Below are 25277 nucleotides of genomic sequence, written 5' to 3'. Positions count from 1 at the left end.
CACTTAAAGAGTTCCATCAATAGTACACTATCATATTCCCCATAGCAGCTCCAACAATTGCCATTTTCCCTTTTTGTCATCTTTGCCAACCTGATAAGTATTAAATGGAAACATAAATTGTTGTAACATACATTTCTATTTCACACCATAAGTTAAAAAAGTTTGATTTCCCATTTTTGGGAACTGAATAATCATGTCTACTGGCCATTTATCCTCTAGAGAATAGCTTTTGTTCTTAGCTATTTATATCAATTTCCTAGAGATCTTAGAAATCATAAATTTGTAAGTTTGTTGCAGATTTTCTTTGTTTACTTCCCTTCAATTAACTTTTGTAAAATAAAAATTGTACATTTTTATTTCCTGGCTCGTTTGATCAAGAACTCTTTCCTTATTGGGTTGTGAGAGAGATTTCCTTCTGTTTTGTTTGATCTTTTATATCTAGGTTATGTATCCATTTGGAGTTTATTGTACGTGATGTCAGATGTTAGTTTACACCTCATTTCCACCAGACTATTCGTTTTCCTACCAGTTTATGGTAAACAGTGAGTTTCTGGTTTTATTGAGTACTATTTTGTCACATTCAATTGCCTTTGGGTCTTGTACACCTAGTCTGTTCTGGAGAGTTCAAAAGAAAATACTATAAAGATAATGCTTCTTTCATAAAAAAGGTTGGTAACCAAGAGATTGATAACTACCAACACATATGCTTACTTTCTCATTCTATACAAATCTTTATGAAGTTTATGCATCTTTAGAATATCCTATTTTTATTTTATATTTTTAGTGTGTAAAGGGAACAGTCAAGCTTTCATAGGTAGAAAAAAAAGACTATCTTAAAAAACAACAAAAAAAACCACTAAACTTGATGAGAATGTAGCCTTGAGCTTTTCCTTAAAATGTATCCCATACATGTTAAAATTAGATAAGACTATATAAAGCTTTGTTCAATGGCCCAGTGAGTTTTAATAATTGAGGCTTAAAATAGATATAGGCTCACTTAAACTGTTTGATGGTGTTGAAAAAGAGGTAGACTCTGCAGAGCCCAGAAAACTCTTTTTTGGTTTGTTTGCAAAGACTCCTTAATAAAATTCAGAGTGATGAGACTGAGTTCAGTTTCTTTTTAAAAAATGGCTATTACTCAGAATGACATTCATCTAGATCAGTAGCAGCTTATTGAGCTAATTTATCAGAAAATATAACATCATCAGGGGCCCCTGTTCTTCTTCTCTTTTTCTCTCCCATTTCAAAATATCTTGTATACAATTATCCATATGATATTTGTATCATATAGATACAATTTTTTTGGGGGGGTATCTTCCTGGTAGAATTTAACTCCCTTAGAATGCAGGGATAGTTTTTGTTGTTGCATCATGTGCCTTTTCCAGAGTAGATACTGTTTTAAGTATACTTGTTGAATGAATAGTAGATAAACAGTGAATCAGACTCAGAATTCAGGAAAGCAGGCTGGATTTCATTTGAGAAACCATCCTGTGTTTTTAATGATTGATTTGCTCACCACTCTCCATCTCATGTCCCCAGCTCACCTTCTTAATAACTCTCATCTCATGGTGATGCTATGTGGCTATATATTATGGAGTTTAGCAATTCCTTTCATTTAGAGAATGCTGGAAAAAGGAGGCTGAGACTGGCAGTGTGTGGACCAAAGGGGATGTTGGTTAAAGAAATAAAAGTAGCCACCAGAGTTGAATTAATCTTTGAATGTCCAGTAGCCCCCACCCTTTATCCCTAGCACAGGGAGGGTAGATGGTGGGACCCCTGTTGCCCCCTCAGCCCCATAAAGGCCCCTCAGGCCCATGCCTGCAAAAGATCTTGGCCTGGTCTGATTCTAAGCAAGATGAACAAATCACTGTGCACACCGCCTGTGTCCAAATGTCATTTAATCTTTCAGCATGAAAGATCTTCACAGTATCAAAAGTAAAGAATAAAAAAAACCAAACAGAGAGAAGCGCTGGGCAGGCAATTCCACCAGCTCCTTCACCCCACAGTACCCTGGGGGAGCAGCCCGTCCCAGTCCGGGCTCCAAGCGTGGAGGCTGGCTAGCACCAGAAATCGGCTTTTCGAAGATCCAGAGTTTGTTTCCATCACAGCTCAGTGTCAATCCAGGTTTTGGTTCATCCGGGGAGAGGGGTTCTTAGGTAGTCAAGTGGCAAGTGGACAGGTATGAATGACAGAGCCACCATGAGGGCAGGAGTGGGGAAGGAAAGTACTTTCTCTCCAGACATTCAGCCAGTACCCAAGAGCTACGACCATCCTGGAGAAGAATAGTTCAGTGTGGACCAGGCAGGGGCTGGGAAAAAAAGAGGGTGATAACACAACCTGCTTCTCTTCCTGTTCCATAGTTTAGGCTTTTAACATACATCAGGAATGGTTCCAACCCCTTCACTCCCCCCACCTCACCCTTGTGATCACCGTGGCAACAGGAATAGGTCTGCATGCCATTTCCGCTCCTTGGGTTACAAAAGGAAATCAAAAACATTTATCAGACTATCTGGATTGCCTTCAATTGCCACCCCTACTCCCCCAATCATAGGAGGGAAAACACATGCCTTGGAGGACAGGGATAGGACAGAGGATAGTAGGTGAATTCAAAAGGTATTCTAGACCTTAAGCAAAGTGCCTCCTGGGTGAGCACAAAGGGCTCTTCTTGCTACCAGAGTTGTTAGTACTCCCTAGGACAAAGACCAACTACCACCAATTTCTGCTCCCCTTGGCTGTGTAAGAACCAGCACCTCATGTTGAATTCCAGGCTTCTATTTTCTCTGAGGAAGGTGCCCAGCAATTCTTCCTCTGAGGTAGCTGGCCCAGAAGCTAAGCTACATGGCTTCTGGCTGTGGGTCTCCAGGGCCCTGAGAATTTACTGCTCTCCACAGGTGTTTAGCTTTCTGCTACCTTGACTCCTGCTCCTCCAGCTTCCCATCCCCAGACATTTCCAGATAAATATTAATACCTAGTATTAACAACTCTGCTGCTCAGCTCTCCAAACCTAAATAAGAGGGGACAGGAAAAGGAAAGGGAATGAGTGGAGTGGAGTGGGGACTACCCTTGCTTCCAGTTTCCGGCCATTCAGCCAGCTAGTCCACAAATGGCTGTTTGGAAATGTTGGCTCAACAGATCTAAGGGAAAAGGACAAAGATTAGGGAATGAATACAAATGAATATTGGGCATGTGGTCCTAGTTCCCATAAATCTATGAGGGGAGAGTTAGAAGGAAACCAAGAGAAAAGTCAGAGCAGTAATTCTGAGCATGCTGTCTTTGTACCGACTATTACTTAATCCTGCCTACCTGATTCCCTCCTGGAAAAGGACCTTGGGGCAAATAAGGAAAGAAGAAACTGTAAAAATAGAGAATTTCATAAAGCACTGATGAATCAGCAAGTATATATCCTGAGGAGGGCCCCTCCCTTTCAGAGAGATTGGTTCTGTCCGTGGAAATTTGATTTCCTTTAACGTTCCACATCTTGGGTCATCTCGAGTGACAGCAATTTTAATTGCCCAAGGAGTCTTCTAAATTGCTTAGGAGTTTGTGGACAGACTAGGTCCCCCAAATGGAAAACTGGCCAAGGGAATTCTAGCCTCACTCAAAGGATATTCAACATTTTTCCTGCATTCCACAAAGGCTCCTCACTTCATTAATTATGGCAAAGTTAGGAACAGAATCCTAGAAACTTCCAGTGCTTGTCCCAGGACAGAAAAGAGAATCTGGAACAAGGTTGAGGGGGGTTGGGGACGATCAGCTGATTGGGCTCATGTTGCAAAGGGATTTTTTAAAAGAAGGATGTGAGGTCAAAGTTTAGCTTTTAAGGAACCTATTGCCACTAAACTCTCAAAACAGTTTGTCAATTCTGTGTTTAGCAATCCAAACCAGACGCCTTAAGTAGCTAGGTTGGGGGGCACTGATAGCAGAAGCGAAAAGAGAACTGGATTTGGAGTCTAGTTAGAACCTAGGAGGTTCTAATCTTGGCTAACCTACTCATTAACTTTAACCTTGAGCAAGAAGCTGAGGGTATGGGGGCACCTAGATGACCTCTAAAGGCCCTTTCAGCTCTGGATCCCAGGATTGTGCTCAAAGAATAGAAAGTGTCCCATTTTCAGAGGAAGGAAAGAGGTTCAGAGAGCACTCCTAAAAGAGAGAGCAGGGAAGGGAAGGAATAGAAGCAAGATTTTTGGAACCTGACTACAGAATGAAAATGGCTCTGTAACTAATTACTTGAGAAGGTTCCCAACTTCCCTGGAAGGAAGGAGAGGAGGGCTGATGGGTAAGGGACAGGTAGGAGCAGGTCTCTCTCTGTTCCTGAGGACATTATGCAGCTGCTAGTGTGCTAGGGACCTGCTCCAGTCCCCACTGCTGAGTGCAGTTGTGTAGACCTGATCCATATCCTCCAACCAGAGGATGCTACAGAAGTGGGAAGCTGGGGTCCTCCCCAAGTTGAACAACAAGACCCTTGTCCCATGAGTTTCTCCCTCAAGAAATGAATCCCAATTTTTCTCCTTTTCCAGTCAGTTTCCCCAAGCCCTGAAGGACAGTTGCACAGCCTTTAAGTATAACAATTCAGGCAGACAACTGACCACTGAGGTTAGAGGCCAGTAGGCTAAAGGACATGGCTGGAAGGGGAATATGGGAGGGCCTAAGAGAGGGAGTGGTAATTTTCTCAGTCTACAACAATGTGGGGTGGGTGTGGTGCTTACTGAAGGCGCTCATCTGGAGCCCAAGCTCCCCATCTTCAGACAGCTTTCAACCATCCTGTTGATATCTCCCTGTCTCCTACAAAATGCTTCTCACATCCCTTTGATATCTGTATTCCTGGCTACAGTATAGGATTTAGTCTCAGAGCCTGAGTCCAAATTCTAGCTCTACTATTACTACCTGGTTTAAGGTTGGAGAAGTTCCTTCCCCTCACTGAGCCTCTGCTTCTTCAGCTGTAAAATGAGGGGGCTGACCAGGTGCTGTGTAAAAACCTTTCCTGCTCACAATCTTACACTCTATCCACCCCAGACACTCCTAGGCTGCACTGGGCTAGGGGTGAGGGAAGAAGGCTGGCTCTGTTTAAGGGTATCCTATTACTTTGTATCTGGTGGTGTGCTCTGTGTGTGTAGGAAAGTATAAGGAAGGCTCTTCCCCCAGAGTTTAAGTTGGATATGATGTGAAGGCCAAACACTGGGGTTCCACATTTCCTACAACTTCCCTGTCAGTTGAAGAGAAGCAGAGGAGTCAGGCCTTCACTCTCTGCCGGGCTGTGCTGGAAAAGGTCATGTGGGACAGGGATGAGATGAGGACCAGTGACTAGTGTTCCCAGGCATCTCAGGAACTCGTAGAAAAGGGAAGCTGGAGTAAAGGAGAACAAAGGAACCAGGCAAGAAGGAAAGCATGGAAAAGCCAATGAGAAACAACAAAAATCGTATCTTTTTTAAATAAAATTTAAAAAATTAAAAAAATTTTTATTGGGTCCAGCATGGCCCTTCTACACACCCAACGGGAGGGTCAATGTAAGTATTATACAGAAAAAGGACATGACTAAGGCCCCCAACTCTTGGGGTCTGTCAGTATTCTCTTCATTTTATCCAAAACAGACATAAAAAAGACAAAAGGGACCTAGACTCATCAAAGTCTTAACTCTGGGGCCTTGGTACCCAGGGAGAAGGAAGACTTCAAGAAGCCCATTAAAGGGGCCATGAGAAGCCAAGTCACTTCAGGAGGAGGGAATGGTGCACAGGACATGATCTCCTTTCCTCCTAACTCCTTGCCCACTTGCCCACTGAAGACAGCCCCAAAGTAAGCAGGCCTCAGAGTAAAAGAAGGAAGGAAGGGCAGGAAGAACATCTGTGTTTTCAGGCTCACAAAATGACACAAAGCCACAAAGGGGAGTAGGAAGGGAGGGGGTGGAACACTCCAGGAGGCCAAACTCTCCAGTCCACAGAGTGTGCCCAGGAGAGAAGACACAGAGAGGCAGTGTCTGGGGAGGGGGGTAGTGGGGAGGAGAGGCCCTCCCTCTGGTGTCCCTCTCCCCAGGGGGCATGCCCAGAGCACACAAGGCTCTGCCCCCACCACACCTCACTGAGCTGCGCTGGAGGTGATTTTCTTGAGAGTGAAGTTGGTCCAGTTCACAGCCACTTTTTGACGAGTCTGCTTTGCAGAATCCAGGCAGAACCTGGCAGGAAAGACCAAATCAGAGGATCCCTTATGTTCTTCCCATCATGCCACATTGTGGCTTTTCCACAACTAAGATGAAACCCAAGTGGATCAAGTGACAGTCTGATACACCTGCCACCCACCCCAAACCTCTCTTGGACATCAAGCAGCATGGTGTGTTAAAAAGAGCACCAGATGTGGAGTCAGCATTTCTTGTTGTTCGCTCATGTCTGACTCTCTGTGACTCTATCTGGGGTTTTCTGGGAGTGGTTCACCTTTTCCTTCTCCGGCTCATTTTACAGATGAGGAAACAGAGGCAAACGGGGTGAAGTAATTTTCCCAGGGTCACACAGTCAGATTTGAACTCAGGAAAATGAATCTTTTTGACTTAGGCCCAACACTGTGCTACCTAGCTACCCTTGAATCAAAAGACTTGATTAAATCCCAGTGGGCACTGTGGGCAACATTGGACTACATGATCCAGATCCTACAACCTGGAAATGTTACTCTATGGCAAAGAGATGAAAAATTGCAAAAACTGAAAAACTGAATATTCACCTGCTCTGGTTTCCAGGAAGATGGGATATGGGTAAAGTATAGGAAATGGGGTAAGGGATTACAGGGAGGCTAGGAATAAACCCCTCAAATTTCAGGTCAAAAGTTCCCTGGTCCATTACAGATTTGGTACAATTTAGGCCCAGACCATCCACGCTGGCCAAGGTGTTCCTTGCTAATGGACCAGATGAGATCTCTCTCTAGTTCCTTAGTCAAAAGGAAGCACTTATGACTGAAATATATGTTGCCACTCAGTGAGAAGTCATAGATGTCCAAGCACAAAAGGGTCAAACCATGAAAACATTAATACTTGGATCTTGACAGATGCCCCATCTAAGCCCACTCTTCTCTTTGCCATGTACCCTGGAAAGAAAATAGTAATTAAGCTGAACTCAATAACCTTGGAATCAATTCAACTAACATTAAGTGACTACAAGAGGATGGGGAAAGAGGAGTAAAGGCTCCAATCATCCTGATTCTAGTACAAGATGGGATAGAAGGGAATCTCCCTATACTTCAATTCACTGTCACCCAAAACAGAACATAGGTGGGATATACTGCCAGGCAGTACCAGTTAGAGGAAGGAAAAGATTCTCATCAGAACTTTCAAAATTTTAATATCTCTCCATGGTCTAAGAGAGTGAGGGAGGCAGCTGGTTGACCAGAGTTTCTCAATGGAGCAAAGGTTGGCATTAATTTTGAATGGAGAAGGTAGTGAGTGACAGGCCCTCAGATGCAGGGTGTTCCCATGGATTTCATTCCCTCCCCACCTACCTCTTGAAGTATTCCACCTCCCGGTCCGTCTCATCCATTTCTACTCCATCCACATCCTTGGGCAGGAACACATCATCTAGCAACACATACCCAAAGCTACTCAGCACCGATATCTAGTTCCCTGGTCCCAAAGTACAGCTCACCCAAAAATGGCTGTTTCTTCCAGCCTAGGAATCCCCAACCACTCCCCAATAAGGACTTACACCCTATTATCTCTGCCTCATGGACAAATTACAAAGTCCAAAACAAAGGAATTTCTTGTGACAAAACAGACCGGTCCAAGGTCAACAGGTTGTCTTGTGGGCATGGAAGGAGGGAAGGGCATTGTTGGAACAAGGCAGGATGGTGTTCAGCTTCATATTCTGAGAAGTCCCTTATCCAAGTTGGACTCCAAAGCCAGAACACACTTGTCCTAAGGTAACACATATAGGGAAAAGGGTTGGGAAAAAACCAAAAGCCATCTGACTCTTTTTTTCACTTACCCAGAGAAGTGGTAGATTTCTCCATCTTGTTCCGGTTCTTCCTGTGCTTTCCCTTGGTCTGTGGTGAGGCTCCCAGCCCAGAGGGATTCCCAAATGGCCCATGCCCTGGGCCAGGCAGCTGCAGAGATTCCTGTTCTGGCCGGTCCATCTTGGCTTCATTCTTCCGGTTTCTCCACAAGCTTCCTTTCTCAACCTTAGCATTCCAAGTCCAATTCTGTCCTGATCGGCTCCCACGAGGCCCTTCTGAGGGCTCCAGGCCCTTGGCTGGTTGCCTGGCTCCTGAAGCTTGTCCCTTGATGGAGGGGCTCTCCAGCTTGGCCTGATGCCCAGGTATTGCATATGTCTCACTCTTCTTGCTCTGACTGTTCTGCCTCTTATTCTTCTTTTGTCTCCCTCCCCCACCAGGTGGGGGTTCAGGGAGCTCAGGCCCATTAATGGAGACTGCATCCTTCACATTCTGGCTCAGCCCTTCAGGGGGTGAGTCAGTAGCCTTTGGAGACTGAACCCAGATCATACGGGAGAGGTTAGGTACAGCACTAAGCCTTTTAAGTAGCCCATTCTCAGTGGTGGGAGGTGAGGGAAGAGGCACTCTCTCATCCTGGGGCACGTCCCCCTCACTAGGAGAGTGTAGTGTGTGGTTCTGGGAGGAATCCAAAGTCAAAGGTGAGAGATCTAAGCCAATCTCTTGTAGGTCAGATGAGCCATTGAGGCGGGAAAGGAGGTCCCTCTGCTCCAGCATGGCTGCCTTTTTAGGAAAGTCATTCACATCCAGATTAAGGTCATATACACTGAAGCTGGCTCGGATGGACTCCTTGATGGTATTTTTGATCTCCTGCAAGCGGCTAGTCAAGAAGCTGTTGACCCGCTCCAGTTCAAGCTGCGGCCATTCTAAGAGCTTTTCCCCTGATGGTTCTGCACCTTGACCAGCCATGGAATTTCGATCAGCACGCTTAGAGCCCTCAGCTTCCAGCTGGGCTTTTTCCTTTTCCTGCAAATACAAAGTGCAGAGTTAGCTGGGGGAGCAATGACATGGGACGTCATTCATTTAAAATGCATTTATTAAGAGCACATTAAGTGCCATGCACATACTAGTCACTAGGGACACACAGACAGAAACAAGTACAGTTTCCTTGCTGTCAAGAAGCTTACATTCTACTGAAGGGATTCAGCATGTACACCTAAAAATAAACAATATGTAAAAGTCTTTACAAAGCACTTTCTGAGAAGGAAAGGGTACTAGCAACTAGAGGAGATCTAGGATATGTTTGTCACTTGAGCTAAGCTTAGAAGGAAGCAAGGATTATAAAAGGCAGAAATGAAGAGAGAATGCATTCCAAGCCTCTGTAAAAGCCTGGACACACGTGACACATAATGAACTCTGTAGCATCATGTGTATAGAGAGCAGCCAGTAGTTTACTTTGTCTGGAATATAGTGCAAAGAATAATGCACAATTAGCCAGTGGTCAAGAGCCAGGTAAGTGAGTTTAATTTTATAACTGTTTGTTAGGAGTTGGTTCAATATTATTGTGTTTATTATCTTCTAACAATTTGTTTTAAAGATGACATGCAGTGATACTTTTGAGAATAGAGGGAAAAAAAGCACAAAACGTAGACTTGAAATAATTTGGTCTGGCTCTGCCAAGACAACACAGATGACAACAATCTCCCACTGATTGATTTTTTTTTTTTTTAATTACAAGTGTGTTTTATTTTCAGTTCAATCAAGGTACTATATAATAGCAATAGTTACAATCTCATCTGTAGAAGATTAATATTGTACTGTAATATATTTAACATGTATAAGACTGCATGCCATCTGGGGGAGGGGGTTGGGGGAAGAAGGGAAAAAATCTGAATAGAAGTAAGTGCAAGGGATAATGTTGTAAAAAATTACCCATGCTTATGTACTGTCAAAAAAAAGTTATAATTATAAAATAAAATAAAAATTAAATTATTAAAAAAAAGAAGATTAATATTGTTGGCATTATCTTTTTGAAAACAAATATAATGAATAATTATAATTCTACATAATTAATCAAACTAGGTCCCTTTAGTGATGATAACTGCTTCTGGATTTGTTCAGCAAATCAAGAGTCCTTTATAAATTTTCCTTAGCTCTTAGATCCTGTTTATACCTCTATATACAAAAGAGCTATGAGGCTCCTGAGGCACTGACAAAAAGTTAACAACAAATAGACTTCAGTTTTTAGGAATAATAAACTTCCTTGTTGACCATTAAGCATCCAAAAATAAGAAGGTGCTTATCATCAAACCATATCTAAAGTATGGTGTTCTGGGAGCCACAGTTGAAGAAGTCAGAGCGAAGCTCAGGAACATCCAGAGGAGAGAAAAAAAGATTAGTAAAGGGCCATAAATCCATGCTATAATGATAGGTTGAAGGAACTGAGAATATTTAAGTCTGAGGAAAGGAAGACTTATAGGAGATTAGATTTGTTGTGTTTGGTTCCTAAGGTTAAAATCAGAAGTAATGGGTAGAAATCAAAGAGGCAAATTTGGGCTCGAAAAAATTTCCTACAATGACAGTTATCCCAAAGTGCAATGAGCTGATGAGTAGCTTCCCCTTATTACATGTCTTCAAGCAGAGGCTGGATAACCACTTGTTAATTAAGTTGAAATAGGGATTCCTTCTTGAGCATGAGTTAAGCTAGAAGGGCCCAGAGATCCATTCCTACATTCAATAAAATGTTTTCTGTATCATAAACATGAAGAAGAAATCCAACACATCTATATACTGAACCTGAAAGAACCAGAGAGTGAACAAAGAACCACAAGGGTGGAGAAGAAAATAAGGACCATGAGAAAGGTGTATAAGAGCTGGTCAGTTTGACCCCAATTCAGTATATATGGCCCCATTTTTGCATGTTTTTATTATCCCCTCTGCAGTTCTAACAAAACATGGCCATCCCATCTATTACCCTCTACTAAACTTCAATAGCATCTCCAACTTGGTATAACCTTTGCTTGAACTGTGACAGAAACTTCAGTATCTGGTTCATAAACTCTGACTGCTCCTACTATAGTGGGTCAGTCCCTAATTAGCTGTGGGACCTGAGGCAAAGAGGTCTGGTATCCCAGCTATACAATTTTCTAGCTATGTCTCCTTGGGCAAGTTTACTTTCATTCCCCAAGGCTATTTTCTCATCTGTGAAAGTAAAAGAATAAAATATGCACTACCTACTTGAGGAAAGGGCTGAAGTTACTACAGGCTTTATTAAGCTGCTATTAGATTATGAGCTCCTTGAGAACGTAATTTGAGGGAGAGGGACCCTCAGAAGGAGAATGTGTGTTTCTTTGTATCCTTGGTACTTAGCATAATATCTGGCACAAAAGAAGTACTTAAATGAATATTATTGACTGACAACTTAAATGGGAGATTTTTTTTTACTATAATACCTGTTTTACCAATTTCACAGAACTATTGTGAAGATAAAATGAGATAAAGGTTATAAAACTGTTTTGGGTAAAATGTTCTGCAAAAGAAAGGTATCTTTATGTTTGTAACCTAAGACTGCAGGAAGAAATGTCAAAAAACCCTAGACAAACAATTTAACCTCATTGGCCTTGGCTTCCTAATTTCCAAAATGGAAATCACACCAACTGTCCTTGCCTCCCTCATAGGAGTATGGTAAATTTTCAGATATTGGAAGTTCTGAAACTGAGAACAAGTGTTGTAAAGAATGTTTATGCTACGAAGATGTTGGACTAGAAAAGTCACAGAATATATATATATATATATATATATATATATATATATTTAGTAAGGCAATGTGGTAAAGTGATTTGGCTAGGATCACATATTAGTTAAGTGTCAAGTGCCTGAAGCTAGAATTGAATTTCTGGTCTCCTTCTGACTTTAGGGATGAAGTTATATCCACTGTGCCATCTAGCTGCATGGAGATAAAGAATTTAAAGATGCAAAGAAGTCATGTAGTCCTACCTTCCAATTTTACAGGAAGAAACCATAAAGGTTAAATGACTTGCTTGTAGAAATCAATAGTCAGGATTGAAATCCAGGATCTGAGACTCAGTACAGTATAGTGGAAAGCACACTGGCTATGGAGTCTATGGGTGTAGATTCAAAACCAATCTTCTATATTTACTACTTATGTGACCTTAGAAGTCACAACTTTCCTAGGCCTCCATTTCTTCCAGTATAAACCAGAAGAACAGGACTGGACAATCTCTGATGAACCTTTAGATATAACTCTGACTCCAAATCCAGTGCTTCTTCCACTCATTAAAGCTGACTTTTTACCAGACTTTCAATAGATACAGTTTGTGACAGAGGTGATAAACACTGAGCTTATTCTGACTCTTGCCACACTACCTAGAACAATCAATCTCTAAAACTTTTAAGTGAATTCATTTATGTAAAAATATTTGAAAAACAGTCACACTAGATAAATATGTAAGGAAATATTAAGATAGGACTTATAAGCTACTTCATAGACTTCTTAGAGCCAAAAGTTATATTATAAAGTTCTAAATAAGGGAAAGTAAAATTAAACCTACAAGACGACATAATTCTTGAAGGTTCTGCTTCCTCAGGACAACGGGATAAAAAGGAATAGACCAGGGCACTATATCTTGCTAAAGGGTAGCATAGATAATGAAGCAATATCAATATTAAACATATATGCACCAAGTGGTGTAGCATTTAAATTCTTAAAAGAGAAATTAAGAAAGCTGCAAGAAGAAATAGATAGCAAAACTATAATAGTGGGCGATCTCAACCTTGCACTCTCAGAATTAGATAAATCAAACCACAAAATAAATAAGAAAGAAGTCAAAGAGGTAAATAGAATTCTAGAAAAATTAGATGTGATAGATCTTTGGAGAAAATTAAATGGAGACAGAAAGGAGTACACTTTCTACTCAGCAGTTCATGGAACCTATAAAAAAAACTGACCATATATTAGGACATAAAAACTTCAAACTCAAATGCAATAAGGGAGAAATAATAAAAGCATCCTGTTCAGACCACGATGCAATGAAAATTACATTAAATAAAAAGCCAAGAGAAAATAGACCAAAAAATAATTGGAAACTAAATCTCACACTAAAGAACGATCGGGTGAAACAGCAAATCATAGACATGATTAATAACTTCACCCAAGAAAATGACAATAATGAGATATCATACTAAAATGTGTGGAATGCAGCCAAAGCAGTAATAAGGGGAAATTTCATATCTCTAGAGGTCTCCTTGCATAAAATAGAGAAAGAGAAGATTAATGAATTAGGCTTGCAACTAAAAATACTAGAAAAAAAACAAATTAAAAATCCCCAGTCAAACACTAAACTTGAAATTCTAAAAATAAAAGGAGAGATCAATAAAACTGAAAGTAAAAAAAACAAAACAAAACTATTTAATTAATAAAACTAAGAGTTGGTTCTATGAAAAAACCAACAAAATAGACAAACCCTTAGTAAATCTTTTTAAAAAAAGGAAAGAAAAAAATCAAATTGTTAGAATTAAAAATGAAAAGGGAGAACTCGCCAATAATGAAAAGGAAATTAGAGCAATAATTAAGAGTTATTTTGCCCAACTTTATGCCAATAAATTTGATAACTTAAATGAAATGGAAAAATACCTTCAAAAATATAGCTTGCTCAGATTAACAGAGAAAGAAGTAAATAGTCTAAACAGTCCCATTTTAGAAAAAGAAATAGAAAAAGAAAAAGCTATTAACCAACTCCCTAAGAAAAATCCCCAGGACCAGATGGATTTACAAGTGAATTCTACCAAACATTTAAAGAACAATTAATTCTAATGCTATATAAACTATTTGAAAAAATAGGGATTGAAGGAGTCCTCCCAAATTCCTTTTATGACACAGACATGGTACTGATACCTAAACCAGGTAGATTGAAAACAGAAAAAGAAAATTATAGACCAATCTCCCTAGTCAATATTGATGCTAAAATCTTAAAATAAAATATTAGCAAAAAGATTACAGAAAATCATCCCCAGGATAATACACTATGACCAAGTAGGATTTATACCAGGAATGAAGGGCTGATTCAATATTAGGAAAACTATTAGCATAATTGACTATATCAATAACCAAATTAACAAAAATCATATATGATCATCTCAATAGATGCAAAAAAAGCAATTGATAAAATCCAACATCCATTCCTAATAAAAACACTAGAGAGGATAGGAATAAATGGACTTTTCCTTAAAATAGTCAGGAGCATATATTTAAAACAGTAAGTAAGTTAGCATCATATATAATGGGGAAAAACTGGAACCTTTCCCAGTAAGATCAGGAGTGAAACAAGGTTGCCCATTATCATCATCATTATTCAATATTGTATTAGAAACGCTAGCCTCGGCAATAAGAGTCGAAAAAGAGATCAAAGGAATTAGAGTAGGTAATGAGGAAACCAAAGTATCACTCTTTGCAGATGAAAGGATGGTATTCTTAGAGAACCCCAGAGATTCTACTAAAAAGATATTAGAAATAATTCATAATTTTAGCAAAATTGCAGGATAAAAAATAAATCCACATAAATCTTCAGAATTTTTATACATCACCAACAAAATCCAACAGCAAGAAATACAAAGAGAAATTCCATTCAAAATAACTGTTGATAGTATAAAATATTTGGGAATCTATCTACCAAAGGAAAGTCAGGAATATATGAGCAAAACTACAAAACACTTTCCACACAAATAAAGTCAGATTTAAATAACTGGAAAAATATTAAGTGCTCTTAGATAGGCTGAGCGAATATAATAAAGATGACAGTACTCCCTAAACTAATCTATTTATTTAGTGCTATACCAATCAGACTCCCAAGAAACTATTTTAGTGACCTAGAAAAAAATAACAACAAAATTCATATGGAAGAATAAAAGGTCAAGAATTTCAAGGGAAATAATGAAAAAAAAAATCAGATGAAGGTGGCCTAGCTGTACCTGACCTAAAACTATATTATAAAGCAGCAGTCACCAAAACCATTTGGTATTGGCTAAGAAATAGATTAGTTGATCAATGGAATAGGTTAATTTCACAAGACAAAATAGTCAATAACTATAGCAATCTAGTGTTTGACAAACCCAGAGAACCTAACTTTTGGGATAAGAATTCACTATTTGACAAAAACTGCTGGGAAAACTGGAAATTAGTATGGCAGAAACGAGGCATGGACCCACACTTAAACACCATATACCAAGATAAGATCAAATTGGGTCCATGATTTAGGCATAAAGAACGAGATCATACATAAATTAGAGGAACATAGGATAGTTTACCTCTCAGACTTGTGGAGGAGGAAGGAATCTGTGATGAAAGAAGAACTAGAGATCATTACTGATCGCAAAATAGAAAATTTTGATGACATCAAATTAAAAAGCCTTTGTACAAACAAAACTAATGCAAACAAAATTAGAAGGGAAGCAACAAACTGGGAAAACATTTTTACCGAAAGGTTCTGATAAAGGCTATTTCCAAAATATATAGAGAATTGACTCTAATTTATAAGAAATCAAACCATTCTCCAATTGATAAATGGTCAAAGGATATGAATAGAAAATTTTCAGATCATGAAATTGAAACAATTTCCACTCATATGAAAGTGTTCCAAATCACTACTGATCAGAGAAATCCAAATTAAGACAACTCTCAGATACCACTACACACCTGTCACATTGGCTAAGATGACAGGAGGGAATGTGGGAAAACTGGGACACTAATACATTGTTGGTGGAGTTGTGAAAGAATCCAACCATTCTGGAGAGCAATCTGGAATTATGCCCAAAAAGTTATCAAACTGTACATACCCTTTGATCCAGCAGTGCTACTACTGGGCTTATATCCCAAAGAAATATTAAAGAAGGGAAAGGGACCTGTTTATGCCAAAATGTTTGTGGCAGCTCTTTTTGTAGTGGCTAGAAACTGGAAAATGAATGGATGCCCGTCAAACAGAGAATGGTTATTATTATTCTGTAAGAAATGACCAGCAGGATGAATCCAGAGAGGCTTGGAGAGACTTACATGAACTGATGCTGAGTGAAATGAGCAGAACCAGGAGATCATTATACATACACTTCAACAACAATACTGTATGAGGATGTATTCTGATGGAAGTGGATATCTTCAACAAAGAGAAGATCTAATTCAGTTCCAATTGATCAATGATGGACAGAATCAGCCACACCCAGAAAAGGAACACTGGGAAATGAGTGCAAACTGTTTGCATTTTTGTTTTTCTTCCCAGGTTATTTTTACCTTCTAAATCCAATTCTTCCTGTGCAACAAGAGAATTGTTCGGTTCTGCACATATATATTGTATCTAGGATATACTATAACATATTTAACATGTATAAGACTGCCTGCCATATAGGGGAGTGGGTGGAGGGAAGAAAGGGAAAAGTTGGAACAGAAGTGAGTGCAAGGGATAATGTTGTAAAACATTACCCAAGCACATGTTCTGTCAATAAAAAGTTATAATAAAAAAAAAAAAAAAAAAAAAAAAAAAGAATAGACCAGTCTCATCCTTCCACAGAAAGCACAGCCCAGACCATTATTATTATTATTATTATTTTTTGAGGACAGAAAATCCTTTATTTTTCACATTGGCATCCCCTCTGTTTTGTTCATTCCTTGATGAAGCACTTGCTACCTGTATATTGAGTTAAAATGAATTGAAATTAATTCATTTAAATTCAAATCAGTTCAAAATAGAAATAGAAATTACATTGGCATGACTTATGGAATATAATCAAAGTAGCTTGATTTGTTTAAATCTAAGGGACTCCACAAAACATATTGAGCTTTTCTTTTTTTTTTAATTAATTTTATAATTATAACATTTTTTTTGATAGTACATATGCATAGGCAAATTTTTTTTTTTACAACATTATCCTTTGTACTCCCTTCTGTTCCGAATTTTTCCCCTCCTTCCCTCCACCCCCTCCCCTAGATGGCAGGCATTCCCATACATATTAAATATGTTATAGTATATCCTAGGTACAATATATATGTGCAGAACTGAATTTTGTTGTTGTTGTTGTTGCAAAGGAAGAATTGTATTCGGAAGGAAAAAATAATCTGGGGAGAAAAACAAAAAATGCAAACAGTTTACACTCATTTCCCAGTGTTCCTTCTCTGGGTGTAGCTGATTCTGTCTATTATTGATCAATTGGAATTGGATTAGCTCTTCTCTATGTTGAAGATATCTACTTCCATCAGAATACATCTTCATACAGTATCATTGTTGAAGTATATAATGATCTCCTAGTTCTGCTCATTTCACCCAGCATCAGGTTCATGTAAGTCTCTCCAGGCCTCTCTGCAATCATCCTGCTGGTCATTTCTTACATAACAATAATATTCCATAACACTCACATACCATAATTTACCCAACCATTCCCCAATTGATGGGCATCCATTCATTTTCCAGTTTCTAGCCACTACAAAAAGGGCTGCCACAAACATTTTGGCACATACAGCAGACCATTATTATTTCAACAACAGCACCAAGATCAAGAACTTTGCAAAAGAAACCAGCTTTGCATGATGAAAGAAATCTAACTCAAGATTATCTAAATTTTTCCCAATGATCCAAATTCCATGTGTACAGAATGCATGAAATTAATTCAATAATAATTTACATGTAGCTCTGATAACAATTAGTAACTGAGCTGAAAGTACTGGTATGCCACCTGGTGGCATGCTACACAATGGCAGAAGTGTACAGAGGTCAGGTGTATAATTCACTTTAGTATGTTGTTTTGTTTTTTTTCCTTGACCTTGTAATTTTATCTGGGTAAGGTGCTTCCTGGGAGGGCATTCCTCTACCAGGCAGATCAGTAACTTTGTTGCAACTACTAAAGTTGTCTGGGGGCAACAGACAGTGAAGTTATTTTCTTCAAGTCACCCAGGAGGTGTCAGAGCTGGGCTACCATGCATGGTCTCTGCATGCTAAGCCTAGCTCTCTATCCACTATGCCGGTTATCTTCAATTAAGGGTCGTCAGTGTTCATGAATTAGGTAAAATCTCCAGTAGCCCATTCCTCAGGAAAGCAGACTCCCTTAACCTTAGAATTTCTCAGGGCCTTCCCAGCCAACTCCAGGAGCTTTGGTTTACAAATTCTTTTAGCATCCATAACTCATCATAGCCCTAGGTAGTAAACAAGATAGATTATTATCCTCATCCTTGAGATGAGAAAATGGAGACTCATAGAAGTTCAGGGACTCTTGAAGGTCCAGGACTAGTGAGTGGCAGAACACATAAAAATCCAGGTTCAAATCTCTTTCCACCCTAGGCCAAGAGGCATAAAAACATTTATACGAACTCAGACATATCTACAGCAAAGCAATACTGTCAGTATCACTGATTAGTAACCCTAACTATAATCACAGATTAAGGACCAAAGAACCACAGACCTCAGAAACTGTTCCTACTTACATCCCTTAGTAGTTAAGGAGACCAAGGCCTAGTGAAGGCAGTTCTAAGACAAAATAATCCTGGGTATCTTCTCAGAGAAATCAAATTCAAATGCCAGCCAGCTTCTTCCACGAAGAATTCCAATTCCCCAAGCCTCAAGAGAACCTTTACCTTGCATTTTGTACCTGGCCCACTTATGGTCTATATTATATCTTTAAAATCCTAGTATAGTTATTTATATCCATGTCTTCCAGCCCCTACCATTTAAAATATAAGCTTTTTAATGGGAAGGGCTGTGTCCCTACTCATCTTTATATCTGTCCTAGCACCTAATACCGGATCTTGTACATAGCAAACATTAAATAAATGTTTGTTGAAAGAATAAACGAACCAAAATGATAGTGCTATTATCTTGTAAGGGACCCATTGTGACATAGTGGTAATACTGGAAGTCAAGGGACTTCAACTTTGGTTCAAGTTACAGCTCAGTCTCATTTTGTGACTTTGAGCCTCTTAAGACTCATCTATAAAAATGTGTACATGTCTTGGGAGGTGGCTGGGGGAAGGGGGGGGGCAAGAGGGAGGAGGGGAGGGAAGAGTAGCTAGAGAGCTTTAAGGTTGCTTCTAGCTTGATCCATTTCTATAACCCATGATCTGTAAAATGAGAAAACAAGGCTTCTAGAGTCTACAAATCTATGATTTTGGTTCTTTATATAGATTTGTTTCTAGCAGTCAGAATGTGATAGAAAACTCAAAGAAAACATCTAAAGTAGTGACATTTGGCATCTAATTGAAACCTTAATTTTCAAGATTATATGAAGGAACAAACTTAGACACACAATCTGTCAGAGAAGTCCTTTATTACTCAGAGGATACACGGTGACTATACTAGCCTAATTCATCTTCAGTCTCTCCCTCTTCACTAGCTTCTTCACACTTAATACAAACAAGTTCCGGTCTACCCATTCTTAATCTCATCTCTTCTCTTTTCCATGGATAGTTACCAAAAAAACTATCTAGAGGGGCAGCTAGGTGGTGCATTAGATAGAACACCAGCTCTGAAGTCAGAAGGACCTGAGTTCAAATCTGGTCTCAGACACTTAACATTTTCTAGCTGTATGATCCTAGGCAAGTCATTTAATCCCAAATGCCTCAGCAAAAAAAAAAAAAAAAAAAAAAAAAAAAAAAAAAATTACCTACACCCTAAATCTCTACTTCCTCACTCTCCTTGTCTTTTTTTTTAATGTGGTTTCTGTCTCTATCTCTGTACCTGGATTGTTCCTTCCTAGGTCACCAATGACTAAAATAGCCCATTACAAAGGCCTTCTTTCCCTTCTCATACTTGATCTTCTCTGCAGCTTATGGCACTGCTGACTACTTTTCCTACTGGATACTCTTTTGGCTTTAGTGACAACACATAGCTCACCTTCCACCTTCAAGGGGCTCCTTATCCCCTTGGGGGAAAAATGTCTCCCAAGGTTTTATACTTGTCCTTTCTTCAACTTTTCCATTTGCAACCTCAATAACTCCCATTAACTACCCATCATTTGCCTACCCAAATCTTTCAAATTTGTATCCAGATCTGATCCCTCTGAACTCCTGACCAGCATCCTACTGCCCACCAGATATTTCTATCTGGATATGCCAAAATTTCAGTGTGTCCAAAGCAGAGTTTGCTTTACCTTTCCCTCAACACCCTTTTCTCACTTTACTTCACTTTTTTCTATTAGTCACACCAGCATTTACTCTATTACTCATATTTATAATTTGGAATTTTCTTTGATTCCTCCCTCCTTCATATCTTCAGGTGCCAAGTTCTGTAGATTCTACCTTCATAACATTTCTTTCTTTTTTTCAATGATTCCATCCAAGCTCTGATTACTCCTTACCCGAAACTAATGAAATAGCTTCCTAACAGGTTTTCTCATCTCTACTTTTACTCTTCCAACCCATCCTTCATACTTCCACCTAAGTAATTTTCTGAATGGGCTTAATTAATACATTCCTCTACACAAAAATCTTCAGTGATCACAGGGAGCCTTTGATGACCCAAACATACCTCATGTGTCATGCTGTTCCCTGTGTTTGAAATATCGTCTCCTTTTTTTCCTGTGAAATTCTTTAATCCATCCTTCAAAAATCAACTCAAATGTTATCTTCTACAGAAACCCTTCCTTTATCCTAACCTCTAATTGGTAATTATATTTTCCAAGGTCATACAAAACACATGCAAATTCCTAATGCAATGGTTATTTGTATGATAGTTGTTTTCATGCTTGTTATATAACTCTGTTATATAATTCCATGAGGGTTAGGACCATTCTATGTTTTATCTAAACTTTGCATAACACTGAGTACAAAACATACAGCATTATACCTAATAAAGAAAAGAGAAAATTTGAAATATCAAGTAGGCCAGAAGCCCATATAAAGCTTATAGTGAAAAATGACACCTTACATGGAGGAGAGAAGGAGGGAGCATGAGTTTCCAAATGACTCTCCAATAAGTTTGACATCAATATTTAGACTGATTCAAAAAATAATGTCAGAAAGGAACAAAGCCTATTCTTCCAAAAGACTTGGTGAACCTGAAATTGAAGCAGCAAGCTGCTAGATTCCTAACTGGGTTATTTCCTGTAAGAGATGAAATGAATTGTTTTCAAAAACAAAAATGTGAGGGGTGTGTGTGTGTGTGTGTGTGTGTGTACACATAAATATACACATGGGAGTAGGGAGTGGATGAGAAAGGCAAGCTTATCTGATGGGAAGAGAGAAGTTCCATACAAGTTCAGCATTATACTGATAATCATATGGGGAACATGGAAGGAATGAAAAAATTGCTAACCCACTCTTTGCAGATGATATGATGGTATATTTAGAAAACCCCAGAGATTCTAATAAAAAGTTATTAGAAATAATTCACAACTTTAGCAAAGTTGCTGGGTACAAAATAAATCCACATAAATCCTCAGAATTTTTATACATCACCAACAAAATGCAACAGCAAGAGAAATTCCATTCTAAACAAATGTCGAGAGCATAAAATATTTGGGAATCCATCTACCAAAGAAAAGTCAGGAATTATATGAGCAAAAGTACAAAACACTTGCCACAAAAATAAAGTCTGATTTAAATAATTGGAAAGACATCGAGTGCTCGTGGATAGGCCGAGCGAATATAATAAAGATGACAATACTCCCCAAACTAATCTATTTATTTAGTGCTATACCAAATCAGACTCCCAAGAAACTATTTTAGTGACCTAGAAAAAATAACAACAAAATTCATATGGAAGAATAAAAAGTCGAGAATTTCAAGGGAATTAATGAAAAAAAAAAAGTCAGATGAAGGTGGTCTAGGTGTATCTGATCTAAAACTATATTATATAGCAGCAGTCACCAAAACCATTTGGTATTAGCTAAGAAATAGACCAGTCGATCAGTGGAACAGATTAGGTACAAAGGACAAAAAAGGGTACAACTATAGCAATCTAGTATTTGATAAACCCAAAAGATACCAACATTTGAGATAAAAATTCATTATTTGACAAAAACTGTTGGGAAAACTGTTAATTAGTATGGCAGAAATTAGATATGCATCCACATTTAATACCATAAGATCAAAATGGATCCATGATTTAGGCATAAAGAATGAGATCATAAATAGATTAGAGGAACAGAGGATAGTCTATCTCTCAGACCTGTGGAGAAGGAAGGAATTTATGACCAGAGGAGAACTAGAGATCATTATTTATCACAAAATAGAAGATTTTGATTACATCAAACTAAAAAGTTTCTGTACAAACAAAACTAATGCAAACAAGATTAGAAGGGAAGTAACAAATTGGGAAAATATTTTTACAGTTAAAGGTTCTGATAAAGGTCTCATTTCCAAAATATATAGCGAACTGACCCTAATTTATAAGAAATCAAACCATTCTCCAATTGATAAATGGTCAAAGGATATGAACAGACAATTCTCAGATGATGAAATTGAAACTATATCCACTCATATGAGAGTGTTCCAAATCACTACTGATCAGAGAAATGCAAATTAAGACAACCCTGAGATACCACTACACACCTGTCAGATTGGCTAAGATGACAGGAACAAATAATGATGAATGTTGGAGGGGATGTGGGAAAACTAGGACACTAATATATTGTTGGTGGAGTTGTGAAAGAATCCGGCCATTCTGGAGAGCAATTTGGAACTATGCCCAAAAAGTTATCAAACTGTGCATACCCTTTGATCCAGCAGTGCTACTACTGGGCTTATATCCCAAAGAAATACTAAAGAGGGGAAAGGGAACTGTATGTGCCAAAATGTTTGTGGCAGCTCTTTTCGTATTGGCTAGAAACTGGAAGATGAATGGATGTCCATCAGTTGGAGAATGGTTGGGTAAATTATGGTATATGAAGGTTATGGAATATTATTGCTTTGTAAGAAATGACTAGCAGGATGAATTCAGAAAGGCTTGGAGAGACTTACATGAACTGATGCTAAGTGAAATGAGCAGAACCAGAAGATCACTATACACTTCAACAACAATATTGTATGAGGACATATTCTGATGGAAGTGGATATCATCAACATAATGAAGATCCAACTCACTTCCAGTTGATCAATGATGGACAGAAACAACTACACCCAGAGAAGGAACACTGGGAATTGAATGTAAACTGTTAGCACTACTGTCTATCTACACAGGTTACTTATACCTTAGGAATCCAATACTTAACGTGCAACAAGAAAATTGGATTTACACACATATATTGTATCTAGGTTATACTGTAACACATGTAAAATGTATGGGATTGCCTGTCATCTAGGGGAGGGAGTAAAGGGAGGGAGGGAGGGGAAAATTTGGAAAAAATGAATACAAGGGATAATGTAATAAAAAAATTACTCATGCATATATACTGTCAAAAAATTTATAATTATAAAAATTAATAAAAAAAAAAAAAAAGAAAAAATTGCTAACCATGGAATCAAGAAACCTGGAGCTCTTCAGTGTATTAGCTGTGTTAACTCAAGCAAGTCAATTCATCATCTTAGTTATCATATTGTAAAATGAAAATAATAAAACCTGCTTCTGTGGGTTACTGTGTAAGGAGACCATCAAAGATGATTTCGAGAAATCATTCCAATATAGCATGAGGCTCTAAATCTCATTTTGAGGTAAAATTCTTTTAAAGAAGATTAGAGTGGCTGCTAAATAAAAGAAAAAGTAAGTAGAGAACCCAAAACAGGATGGTCAAAAAAAGGTCTAGATTTAGAGCCAGAGAATTTAGTTTAAATACTAATTCTCCTTTTACTATTTGTGTGACCTCTGGCAAGTTATATCATTGCTCTCAATCTATTTCCTAATCCATAAAATGAAGCAGTTGGAAAAGATGACTGCTAAGATGCCTACTAACTATAAACCTATACCATTTAATTCAATGCTTTGGACCTAAAGAGGGGCTAACTGGGGCCAAACAACATCAAGCCAATCTATTAACTCTTAACAGTGAAAAAACTTGGATATCAATAGTTGTTTGATAAACAGACAGGATTGGCAAAGTGTTTAATATATTCAAAGTCTAAGAGGACAAGACCTAATTCCATGACCAAAAAGATACCAATATAAAACCTGGACAAAGAAACTTTCTCATGAAGGTCTGAGAATTCAGAAACACAGAAAGCAGTTAAATAATTTTCAAGTTGGGAAAAGAAGTCTATGTTTACAAATGTTTGGTTAGATCTATATTAAAACTCTTTAAAGAAAGATATCTTAGTAAAAGTAACTACACTTCTGGGCAAAATCCAATAATAACAGTTGAAAAGCATTAATGAAGAGTGTCAATGACTGGCTTCTTCATTCAGTCTCCGGGAACATCTTCATAAAAAGATAAACTGGAAGGAATCCAAAGACAAACAAGGATAGGCCTAACAGCAATATTTTTTTAAATGACACCTGTAACTGTGAATGAACAAAGATCAGGAGATGTTTGTGTCATTCTCAGCAAGATCCTCAACTTCCTCCTCATTTCCTCTCTATAACTAATCAAGTTCTGTCCATTCTATCTTTGTGGCATCTCTTACATATATCCTCTGCTCTCCTCTAACTTTGTCACCACTCTGACCCCCAAAATCTCCTGCCTGGATTATTCTAAGAATTCGGGTTGATCTTCCTGCCTTGAGTCTCTTCCCCACTCCTGTCCACACTTTATAAAATTTATTGACTCCCAATTAACTTCCAATAGCTCCTTTTTACCTCCAGGATCAAACATAAAGTCATGTTTGGCATTCAAAGCCCCATAACCTCGTGTGTTCCTATCTTTCCAGCCTTCTTCTACCTTATTTCCACTTCTCTTTGATCCAGTGACACCAGTATCTTTGTGGTTATTCCCACAGAACACTCCATCTTCCAAAATTCGCTCCCTCTCTATCTCCATCTCCTGGTCTCCCAGGCTTCCTTCAAGCTTTCTCCAAGAAGCCTTAACTGATTCTTCTTCATGCTAGAACCTTCCTTCTGAGATTATTTCCAATTTATCCTTATGTATATATAAATACTGTTTATACATAATTGTTTGCATATGGTTCCTCCCATTAGACGGTAAGCTCCCTGAGCAGGTTTTTGCTTTTCTTTATGTTATGCCAGCACTTTGTGCAGGACATAGATAGCATTTAATAAATATTTGTTCACTGAGACAAGAAAGGAGTAAAAATCTTCAGGACCTTCCTATTGCCTACTGAATAAATTCAAACTCCTCTGCTTATTATTCAAAGCCCTCCGCCATCAACCATCACTTTATGATGAAGGCAAACTGGACTTTTCTCTATATAACTTCTCCTTACCCTTCAATATGCAGGTCCTGTGTTCTCGGTCTACACTGGTACTAAAAAGTTCCTA

The 25277-nt window shown here is 38.5% G+C and overlaps 1 protein-coding gene across 10 annotated transcripts in view; it reads right to left on the bottom strand.

The window, feature by feature from the left end:
* Positions 1-1880: 1880 nt before the first annotated feature.
* The window catches only part of FAM193B (family with sequence similarity 193 member B), a 50397-nt gene continuing 27000 nt past the window's right edge, over positions 1881-25277 (bottom strand). For 5 of the 10 annotated variants that reach the window (XM_074292251.1, XM_074292258.1, XM_074292259.1 and 2 more), the window contains 3 exons: positions 7959-8946; positions 7477-7552; positions 1881-2308 (listed from right to left, as the gene is read on the bottom strand). In XM_074292251.1, the coding sequence (XP_074148352.1) occupies positions 2161-2308; positions 7477-7552; positions 7959-8946 (1212 nt within the window). In that variant the 3' untranslated portion in view covers positions 1881-2160. Of the gene's footprint in view, positions 5344-5417; positions 6167-7476; positions 7553-7958; positions 8947-25277 lie in introns of those variants that run through there. The other 5 variants (XR_012486713.1, XM_074292253.1, XM_074292254.1 and 2 more) reach the window with 5 other exon arrangements.

The sequence above is a fragment of the Sminthopsis crassicaudata genome, chromosome 2 (assembly GCF_048593235.1).
Source record: "Sminthopsis crassicaudata isolate SCR6 chromosome 2, ASM4859323v1, whole genome shotgun sequence".
Taxonomy (NCBI): Eukaryota; Metazoa; Chordata; class Mammalia; order Dasyuromorphia; family Dasyuridae; genus Sminthopsis; species Sminthopsis crassicaudata.
The sequence above is the reverse complement of the archived record's forward strand: the minus strand, read 5'-3'. Positions and strand labels throughout refer to the sequence as shown.